General features: G+C 42.0%; 1 protein-coding gene across 1 annotated transcript in view; it reads left to right on the forward strand.

Moving 5' to 3' along the window:
* The first annotated feature begins 2087 nt into the window (after window positions 1-2087).
* LOC109930342 (dnaJ homolog subfamily C member 18) overlaps window positions 2088-11740 on the forward strand; it is a 33455-nt gene continuing 23802 nt past the window's right edge. The window contains exons 1-2 of the mRNA XM_048603966.1: window positions 2088-2133; window positions 7767-7862. Coding sequence (XP_048459923.1) covers window positions 2088-2133; window positions 7767-7862 — 142 coding nt within the window. The remainder of the gene's footprint in view (window positions 2134-7766; window positions 7863-11740) is intronic.

Consider the following 11740-nt stretch of genomic DNA (forward strand, 5'->3'; position numbering starts at 1 on the left):
CCAACATATGGAGGAAATATTTCCCAAGAGCAACGGACAATAAGGCCGAGTTGTCTGCAACCTTCACAAATCTCAAAGACAGCATAGAGTAAAAGTATTAAGAATGCAGAGCTTTAACACATCATGCAACTGAAAGAATAAAGAGACAAGAGTGATAGCTTATAATTTAATGTTAAAGAAGTGCTTAGGCAAATGGCACCCAGAGTTATATATATCCAAATATTGCAATAATTCCAGAAGAAGGAATATGCACAGCCAATCAAAAGTTGCAATCAGAGTTGTGCACTCTTCTGTATGCTTCATCAAAACTGCATTTTCCTAGTTGGTTCCCTATTGAAATACATTGAGACAATAAGGGCTGCAGATGCTGGAAGCCAGAGTCTATAGGTGTGCGGCTCAGCATCTGAGGAGGAAGTAAATCAACGCTTTGGGCTGAAACCCTTCGTCAGGACTGGGGAGGGGGAGGAGACCCCAGAAATAAATAGAGGGAGGGGGTGGGGCTGGAGGAAGTGTCAGAGTGATGGTGAGAGGTGGATGCAGGTAGGGTTATTGTGATTGGTCTGTCAGAACGGTGGAGCGATTGGTGAGTGGGAAGGTGGACAGGTTATGTCAGGTCAGGAGGGGGAGGGCTTGACATGAAATGAGGCTGTGGTTGGAGGGATTTTGAAGCCAGTAAGGTCAGTATTAAGGCCATTGGACTGTAAGCTTCCAAGGTGAAATATCAGGTGTTGTTCCTCCAGCTTACGTTTGGCCTCACTCTGAGAGTGGAGGAGGTCAAGGATGGACATGTCATCAGGGGAGTGGGAGGAGGAATTAAAATGCATGGCAACCAGAAGGTTGGGTTTGTTGGTGCATGCAGAGAGCAGATGCTCCATGAACCCGTTCCCGAGTCTGCGTTTGGTCTCCCCGATATAGAGGAGACCACATCGGGAGGAACGGATGCAATAGATCAAGTTGGATGAAGTGCAGGTGAATCTCTGCCAGATCTGGAAGGACTATTTGGGTCTTGGATGGAGGTGAGAGAGGAGGTGTGGGGGCAGGTGTGGCATCTCTTGCGGTTGCAAGGAAAGGTACTGGGTGTGGTAGAGAAGTTGGTGGGATTGTAGAGCTGACAAAAGGATCATGGAAAGAATAGTCCCTGCAGAAAGCGAACAGGGGTGGGAAGGGAAATATCTTTTTGCTAATGAGATTTAATTGTAGGTGATGGAAATGTTGGAGGATGATGCATTGGAATCGGAAGTTGGTGGGGTTGTATGTGATGACTAAGGGAACTCTATCCCTATTGCTGTTAGAGGAAGGGGGTTTGTGGGCAGAAGTGTGGGAAATAGAGGAGATGTGGTTGAGGGCATCCTTAATTACAGAGGAGGGGAAATGATCATCCCTAAGTAGGAGGATAGCCAGGATTTCCTGAAGTGGAACGCCTCATCCTGAGAGTAGATGTGACCGAGGTGGAGGAATTGCGAGTATGGGATAGCATTTTTCCAGGAGGGTGAAAGAGCGGAGGTGTAGTCGAGGTAGTCGTGGAAATCAGTGAGTTTGAAATGGATATTGGTGATGAGTCGGTTTCCAGAGTTGGAGACGGAGAGGTCCAGGGGAGGGAGGCATTAGAAATAGTCCGGGTGGATATGAGAGCGGGGTGGAAGGTGTTGCCAAAGTTGATGAACTCCTCGAGCTCCTCACAAGCGAACGAGAGTGTCAGTGGAGAGGGACTGTTTGGGCCTACGGGAGAGGAAGAAGTAGAGGGCTTTTAAGCCTCAACGAGGTAGAGGTCAGTACATCATACTACAGCCGTGCCCCGCTTGTTGGTGGGTTTAATAGTGAGGTTTGGGTTGGAGCGAAGGAAGCGAGGGCTGCGCTTTCCGATGGGGAGAGGTTGGAGTAAGTGAGGGGGTGGAGAGATCCAAGTGATTGATGTCACGGCAACAGTTTGAGATGAGTGAGTCGAGGGAGGGTGGGAAGGCAGGAGGAGGTGTTCAGGAGGATGGAGTTTGCTGGAGAGGGAAGAAGGGGTTTTTAGAGGGTAGGTTGGATTCCTGTTCAAAGAAATAAGCGTTGAGGCGGAGGCAGTGGAAAAAGAGCTTGACATCATGGTGTGCGTGAAATTCATTTACATGTGGGAGCAGGTGAATGAAGGTGAGTCCTTTGCTGAGGACTGACCATTCAGCCTCAGTGATGGGGAGGTTGGGGGGGGATGGTGAATACCCAACTGGGCTTGGGGTTGGGGTTGGGTGCAGTGCTGGAGCCAGAAACAGAGGTGGAGTCTTCATCAGAAGTGGATGTGTACACTGCAGCAGTCACATGGGCTGTACACTAAGTAACCCTATCATCACTGATGTCAGCATGTTGTCGGAAGCGACAATCACATGGTCGTCAATGTCGGTGCAAGTGGCAGTCACATGGTTGTGCGGAGTAGTTGGAGCGCCAGCGTGGTTAATGGTGTCAGGCTGATCCTGGACAAGGTTGGAAATGAAGTTGGGATACTGAAAGGTTGAGGAGGTCTGTGTCTGGAGGTGTGTATGGGAGGGTCTGGCGTACTTATGGTCTTTGATGTCTGATAGAGCAGGAAAAAAGTGTTTGTTGAGGGTGTGGATCCTTTTAAGAACAAGGAACAGTACAGGTCCTCTGGGAGAGGGAAGCCCTGAGCTGGGACAAGTCCGACTGCAGGGAGAGAAGGTGTTGATGCATGGCAGAGAGTATGAAGCTGAGAATCCGTAGGGACAACCATTTCTGGAGGCACTGGAGGTACTGTAGATAATGATTTTCATGGTTGGGTCCAAATTGTGAAGGTCTGAAAGTTATTTGGAGTCCATCTGGGATGACACATAGAAATACATTGAACTGCATGAGTCTGCCATATTTGCACCATAGACATAACCTAAATTCACAACAGAAAGTTAGGTATTGTGTTTCTGAGTCTATGTTCCTTTTTTTAACAATATTATGAGTGTTTGTTACTGCAAGTCAACACCTGCCTAAGAAAATGAACCACTATTAGAGTAGAAATGATTTCCTCTCAGCTTGAACTGTAAGCATTTGACAATAAGCTTTTGTTGCAAAGATGATTTTCTTGGGTGATTGTGGGGTTTGGGAGGATAAGGTTTCAGTAAAGATACTGCACATTTCCTATCATCACTGCATTTGTTGGAATAAGGTCCCTATGCCAAAATTCCATGCACAGACATTCTATAGGTCTCCTTGTCAGAATCCTACATGTCCCCAATTGTTTGTGTATGAAGTGAGTGCTGACTGCTCGCATTTTTAAGGACTTGCTCTTTCCTTATTCCCAACATGGGAGTGTTCTAAGCATGAGCACTAGCTCCAGCCAAGTAAATGTTTTCTTGTCACTGTGGTGGAATGATGGTACAAGGAGAAATTAAAGAACAGATGCACCAGCAAACCCAGGACCAGCTACAAGTTCTAGCAGATGCCAAACAATTCTCAAATGAAGATGTCACAACTGAAGGTCCCCTCAGCGGGTACAAGAGGCACAGAATTTATTGTCCTCAATGTCATTTCTTTCAGGTAACGGAGACACAATGTTGCTACAGACTGAGGAAATACCATGACACTGTCACAAAACTATGCTAACTACAACAGGATCAGCGACCTGAAGGAGTAGGTGGCTATCCTATTTCAGAGTTTGTCAAGGTGACTGCTGAGCTACACTTCTGTGTAACTGCTTGCATCCAAGGAGCAACCTTTGTAAGATATGTTGATTCTCAAACCACAAACATATTAAGGCTGTTGCCAATGCAATTTGTATCAGATCGCACTGCTTCAACTCTTTTGCCCATGATGAGATCAATGCTGTAACCATTGACTATCGTCATCCCTTCCCTACCTTACACTGTACCAGTGATCCCTCTTCATAGTTTATTGTTCCCATAACATCCCAGCATGCTGCCTCCAATCTTCACAACTGAATTCCCCAGTGCCACACCACAGGAATGATCCTTAATAAACAAATCCTCTTTGATTTTCAGTGAACGGACCCACTGGATTAACCATGGCCCACTCCTCTGATCAACTATGAGAGACAGCCTGTATTGAAGAATTATCAAACTCTTGACTGATCTCTATGCATCTATCTGACTGACTTGCAATTAATTCCCAGTCTGGATGCATTGGGCCTGTCGGATTAGCCATGGCCATCCCCTGGGCTGTAGTGAAAAGGACTCCCTCAATGTGTGTCCAGTTCTCTGTGCTGATATCTGATGATGTCCTTGATTTACTGTGCTGGTACCCCCTGGTTGCTGACTGTCCCCCATGACTAGGCTAAAAACAAATTCCCCTTAGATTTTGAGACCTGGCCATTTGGCTGGAATATCTGCTTGTCATGTAGCCTGTTGACATATGTTGCGGGTGTGACATAGACATAACACAGTGCAGTGCAGCAACATGACCACTTAAGTGATCACTCCTGACAACCATGACAATAACTGTCCTTATGCCTGTGGTTAAAGGACTGCAATTTTGTAAGTTCTTGATGAGACAGCGGAGATGCTGTGAACATCCAAATAGGGGCAAAGTGACTGAGCAGTAAGAGAGCAAGCAAAAAGCCCATTGGTGCACCCTGCTCCAATCCACGAGATGGATGCCTATCGCTGCATGCGAAGTGGGCTGGCAACAACAGTACAATGCCAGCTGTCAGTGCAATATTGAAGTAGAGAACCGTATTTTAAATGAATCAGAGACATGCTATGATGTGATGAGGATGTATGTGTATTTGATGCCAATTTCTATTGATGGGGTGCAGTTCAGGCACTCATGATGGAGCATGCTGGGGAATGCTGGCCAAGGTGGAGGCCTGGAGAAATAAGTGGTGAACTGGAGCTGCCAGGTTCTTGCTCTGACTTTCTTGACAAGAAACATTGCCATCTTGTTTCTCTCTACATTATAGCAAAAGGGCAAACTAGGTGAATAATAAAATGTTAATACAAGCAAATAGGCCCCATTGCTCCACCACAGCCTGTGCAGTAGTCCCCATTCTCGCTCTCCTTTCATCCATCCAGATGTGAAATCAATTGACGTGATGTGAACTTATTTTTCAAAGTTCATCACAGAAACCCTGTAGGAAGTTAAACCTTTTTCAGATGAGATCTAAATGGGATTTTAAACAACAAATTGAATAATAATAACTGTTAAATGACTGAGCTTTCCCTAGAAAACAAAAATGGTTTTATATCTGTGGAATGTTGTTAAATATCTCCATTATGATAACCAGATATTTTAAGCTACATTATTAAATATCTTATTTTAGCTTTGTTCATGATATTCCAGTTTCTATCTTAACCCTCATATGTCCCAATCTTTACTTCACCCTGTGATGTAAAAGTTTGATTTGTTTTTTATATTTCCTACTTTGTATTCTTTTATGTGATTTTGTCTGTGGGACAGTTCAACATCAATGGCACTAGGAATCTTCACTAAACTATGTTATAATCAGTAGCATGAATTAAACAGATTGCTGAATCTCTCAGTGAAGTGTAACTAAATATCTAATTTCTGAATCAATTAGAATGAAGCCATGTGAAATTAACAGCCTAAGGATTGAGAGAAATGTGCAAAAGAGTGATTGAATTTGGTGCTACATCAGATACATAAGATATTTGGATTGGGAGAGGAGAGAGGCTAAGTAAAATTGAACATTACAAATTTAAAATACTTTGTTAAAATCTCCCAACAATTAAAGGCTGAAACCTTGAAATTCTACATTTGCAAGCACATAAAGAAATTGTGGGTGCACCAAACATTGTTAACAGGATCCAAACCCAGATGGTTAGGTTCAAAATAAGACAATTATTTCCTTTGATAATAAGTTTATTCCCAGAATAAAGATCTCTGTTTCCTAACTACTACTCTCCAGTGACCTGGCTGTCTCTCTTTAGGTACGATCTCATTCCTTAATCAAACAATGCTCATTACCTGTGTATCTTTAATAACATAAATAACAAACCATTATCATATGGCCTCAAACCTCTATATTCAACAACATTAGGACTGAAAATTTTAATTGACTTCATTTTCCTGCTATATCTTGATTTAAGAAATCATATTTTTTGATTCCCTTATCCTGCAAAAGATCTATTAATATCACACTTGAATAAACTCATTGACTGAGCATCAACAGCTGCCTGGAGTTGAGAATTTCAAAGATTCACAACACTAAGTGAAGCAATCTCCCCTGAACTTGGATTTAAATGGTTGACTTTTTATTGACATTATGACCCCTAGTCTTAGTTCCTGCAAACAGAGGAAACAGCCTTTCAGGACCTCACTCTTAAGTACTCTCAGAATGTTATATGTTTCAATGGGACATGCTTTCATTTTTCTAAACTACAGAAAGTGAAGGACCACCTTGCTCCATCTCCTTTCCTGGTTCAGACCTTTCATTTTAAACATAAATGTAATAAACATTTCATACATCCTGTCAATGACAAGTACATTGTTCATTGGGGACAGATATGAAAGTTATCCATATTACTCCAAGATGTGAACTCTCGACAGCCCTTTATAATTTCAGCAAGACGTCCTTACCTTTAACCATTTACTACAAAGGTTTGGAATACAGCATATCACATGTCTGTCTAATTGCTGACTGTAGCCACATGAAAAAAATTGTTTGCATGTTCATTGTTGTGAAACAGCATTACTGAAAGAACATTTCAGTATTTGGTTATGCCACAGAAGTGCAGTTGGGTCTTGAGGATACAACCAATCATCAATGTGCAGGATTCACAATTTTAATTAGTAAACATCTACTCAATGGGCTTGGAACCTCAGTGCCCACTTGCATCTTGGTACACTTCTTGTACAGCCACTCATTATGGACAACATAGGGTTGAATATTTCTGAAAGTAGGCTGTGTCAATTTTGGGAAGTTCATGAAGGGTATCGCTCCATGATCTCTAATGAGTTTTCTCACACAATTTTACACTGATCCCCTCATTAACTTTACACTAAGCTTCAATGGCAAGGCTAACATGCAATCTTTCACACACCCTGGTGCAGAAGTACTCACCAAAGTTAGGACCTTCTCAAATTTCCACCACCATTTAAACCCCAACTTTGCACCAAGTCAATCGTTGCGAGTCGGGATCTGTCTTTCATTGTTGCAGTATCAGAAAAATTTCCCCAGGACTAGCTCACAGAGGCACGATGACATCTCAATTTGCTGACTGAAACCTTGGGGTCCTGATGGACGGGTGGTGGAGAGGAAAGCCATCCTCTTTCCTCAGAACTGCCAGAGGAGATCGTGGCACCAGAGCCTGTCAGTGTGGTCGAATGTTGCCATCTGGGTTAACGTGACATGTAGGGCTGGAGCAAGGCCCAGCAGTGCAAGAAGAAGGTCAATGGTCATCTGCACTCTGAGAGAGTAATTGCCTGCTCACTCACGCAAGGCACCACACCAACCTCTCCCCCATCTACATCGGGACGAACTCTGTGCCAGGCACTTTCATCTCACTCAGTCCCTCCCACCAATTATCTCATTCCAGGAGAACTTCTCCACAATTGGGAGGAGAGAACCAAATCAGGTGGTGGAGAGCTGACATTTTCTCACCTAACCATCTATGAGGAGTGAATCTTTGCCTTAGTAGGGTAGGACCATTACCGCTCATGTGACAATGCCAAGACCTCCATGTTCTGGCAAAAAAGTGAAGATGTGCTGTGCTACTCTCCTGTTGCCACAATATGAATGTATTCTGAACATGCTCAAATGTCTACCTATATTTTGCAGTTCATTTCCTTTTTCTTCTTCTCTGTAGGTACCAGTGGCATCCATAAGATCACTACCACAAAGAAAGCAGCTCCTCAAATATCATCACCCCCTGCACCAGGAAGAAGCCACAGATTCTTCAGAGGTAACTACCACAAGGCTCCACTATAGGATAGATTCATTCCTTCACAATGTGTATCCCAGGAAACATTAAGCAATTAAGCTACATTTGCAGTTGCGATTGCTGGCCTCAGAAGTATCAAATCATTTAGTCAGTGAAAGATGATTTCACGATACTCTATTCCATTGAATAAAGTTCACAAACAGATCATGACTACATTGTTTTGGCCAATAGTTGTGTATTGTAGGATGTTGAAGGTACTTTTCCATTTGGAAAATGTCCTCATATTGTTACTCAGAACATTACAATGGCTCTCATCATCCATCATATAGGCTGGATGCATTCTTCACTTGTATGGAACAGAGATTCCAAGGGATAAGCAGCATCTTCTGTCTGCATGTTAGTGGTATGAAGCTCCAGATGGGACCTGCATGGAAATCTTAGGTGTAGGGGCCATCCAATGGACCTTGTAGGCCCCAGTGGAAGGACATTTTGCAATGTAGATACTCTGAATATCATGATATGGCATTCTGACTTCTATCTCCTAATAGTGTATAATACCACTGTCCCTCTCTCATCTTCATGGCATTCTGCAGAACAGAAGCAACTCTGCCTCTACTGCATCCATGCCACATTATGAGAGTGCATATAGTTAGAAACTGAATAGTATGAAATGGCTACACGTTTGCTTAACGTTGAGCTGTTCTTGGACTTTCAGTTACAAATGGTCATCATCCATTCACATAGCAGCCTTTAGTACACCAATGACAGGGACAACCACAGCTTCTGTGCCTGGATCCACTGGCAATGGTCCCAATGAACCTCCGTGGGGCAGTGTCAGAAACAAAGTAGTTGCTCGGTAATGTGATCATTCAGCAGTCAGAACACAAACTAATTACATTTACACAATGTCCTCGAAACATTGGGTCATGGAGGCCCCCGACAAGGGGGCTAGTGTGACTGTGTCTGTGTGGACATTGTCCAGATTCAGAACTATGTTGCTCAGATGTTTTGGCACAGATTCAGTTGAAGATTCTATATGTGGCACCTATCATGAGAACCTTTCCAATCTAATCCCACCCCACAGTACCCATGAAAAGTATCATCTCACAGTGGTGTGGATGTTTTATGGTCCAATGCTGCTTCTTCCTGAAATGTGCAGCTTCTGTAACTTGGGCAGACTATAGAACCTTGGAAGGTGTTTGCTGCTTTGGCATCTCAGGTAAATCTGTACAGCCCAAATAACATTACTTATGCTTCACAAACATTACTATAATTAATATGTAAAGCTCATACATCATAGAATCCCTACAGTGTGGAAACAGGCCATTCGGCCCACATTAGATGGATGCATGTCCCTGAGTACAATGCGGATTGACAACAGCATAGCAATGCAATGCGTTGTTGTACTCCAAATAGCAGTATTGAAGAGGAAAACTGTATTGTAAGTAAACAGAAATGTGCCACGATGATGTGGTCAGGGTTAGTGTGTTTCACTGCGAATTTCAATTGATGGGGAGTGCAGATGATTGCTGGCAATGCAGCCTGGCCCTGAGATATTGGGACTGCTGGCTGAGATGGAGACTTTATGAAGCAAGTGATGAGCTGGGACACCAGCTACCCACTATGATTTTCATGTCAGGAATTGTCTCTCCGCTCCATGGGAGATTAGGTAATTGCATATAAATGAGGCCAGATTAGATACTAATGAGATGTAAATATGTTCAAATGGACAGCTTGCCAATCATCAGCAAGATTCCCATCTTGCTGTTTAAATCTTCAGCGTAAAGTTGGACTTTTTTTTCTCTATATTGACAATCTCATTTTTCTGATCAAGCCACATCAGGGACTGAAAGTTCAGTATAATGTTACTTTCTTTTAAAGAACCATTGCTTAAATGCTTTGCATTTCTATTGCTATTAAAGCTCTAATAAAATTTCCTTTTACTATGAATGCAAGGAAACTAGTAAAGTAATGTTATGCTTCCAGTTCCAACAGTTCGGTTCGGCATTTGTGGATAGTAAGCTCATCGCATTTCCACTTAACTCTTTTAAATAAGATCATGTGAAACTAGTTAATATGAAATTGCTCCCATATTTATATACATTAGCAGAACATAAAATCTATAACTTGATCTAACAAAATAATTGCAACCTTTTCTGTTTCAAATGCAATTTCATTTTTATCATTGATTTTAGCTTTTGTAATTATATTTGCTAGAGATTCCTTTATATGCACAATCATTCCTTTCACTCTCCGTCTCTCATGAATCGTGTTCTAGTTTGATTTCTAACCTGAACATACAAACATCAATTTCAAACATCTAGGGCCTCTAGTTTCCTGTTCCACTGCTCCTATGATGCTGCTTGGCCTGCTGTGTTCATCCTTGTTGTCTCATATATATATATAGCCATTTTGTTCCATTTTGACCTGTTGCTGATTACAAGTTTGAGAGTTGACTTTTTGCGCAAAATGTTTTTCTTTTTCAAAGTAAAATGCTTTATCTAATAATTCAATTAAAAAAGCAAGTTGTGTTATCTACATTTAGTAGCTGTACATGAATTGCACCTGAGATGTAAGAACGTACTAAGCATTTGTAACCTTTCAGTTGGATTTAAAATTTATTTATATGACTTGTTGACTGAAACATAACAAGTAAACATGCATTATGATCTTCAAAGTTGCTTGCAGTATGTTTTGTTTCACTATTATGTTAAATATTGTAAGGTCCCATCCAGCCAACTTTTTGTCCACGTGTACTATGGTCACTGACAAAAATATCCAAAATCACAAAGTTTATTAGATAATCCACAGCACCAGTTGAAGTGATGTTGTCTGCAACCATTATACTCTTTACTCTTGCACTCTTCATATCACTGAGAGAAGTGTAGTTTCCACTCCAGTATTAAATCTCCAATTAGAGTTGGTCTTGCTTGACTGGATTTGTCAAGACATAATTTATTTTGTCTTTGACATTTAAATAGTTGCTGTTGACTAGTTGCTTATTTTTAACATTCATTGCATTTCATTCATCTAGATCAAATTCTATACCCCACTCCAACAACCCATCTAAGGTTATGCATAATTTTGCTCAAATATTATTTTGCCAAGAGGTTTGACCTCCTACCCTGCACTGGTAAAATTACATAAAAACAAAATACTGTGGATGCTGGAAATCTGAAATAAAATTAGGAGGTACTGAAGAAACTCAGCAGGTCTGGCAGAATCTGTGGAAACAGAAACAGAGTTAATGTTTCAAGTCCAGCATGTCTCTTTTTCAGAGATTTGCTGCAAGCCAACAAAACTGTTTCTAAAAAAAAAGTGCAGAATTTGAGTTGTGCAGTCACTGAAAGAAAACAAGTTTGATGTAATTTAAGGTAGAAAAATAGCCAGTTAAAGTTTCTTTAGTTTCATCATTGCCCATATCAGGTAGTATGTCAATTTCAAATGTTTTCCTTGTAAAGCAAAGAACTTTCTTGTAATATCAAAATCAATCAAAGTGCATGAGCATTACTTACACATTTTTCCTGTCTTGAATAGCCCAAAGCTATTCTATGGTTCAAAGGTCAAATTTATGAACAAATCTAGAAGCCATATTAGTAAGCACGTTAGAGATAGTAGGAACTGTAGATGCTGGAGAATCCGAGACAACAAGGTGCAGGGCTGGATGAACACAGCAGGCCAAGCAGCATCATAGGAGCAGAGAGGCTGACGTTTCGGGCCTAGACCCTTCATCAGAAAAGGGGGAGGGGAAGGGGGTTTTGAAATAAATAGGGAGAGAGTGGGAGGCGGATAGAAGAGGGATAGAGGAGAGGATAGGTGGAGAGGAAACAAACAGGTCGAAGAGGCGGGGACGGGGCCAGGAAAGGTGAGTGTAGGTAGGGAGTTAGGAAGGGGATAGG

The sequence above is a fragment of the Rhincodon typus genome, chromosome 12 (genome assembly GCF_021869965.1).
Source record: "Rhincodon typus isolate 14 chromosome 12, sRhiTyp1.1, whole genome shotgun sequence".
NCBI lineage: Eukaryota > Metazoa > Chordata > Chondrichthyes > Orectolobiformes > Rhincodontidae > Rhincodon > Rhincodon typus.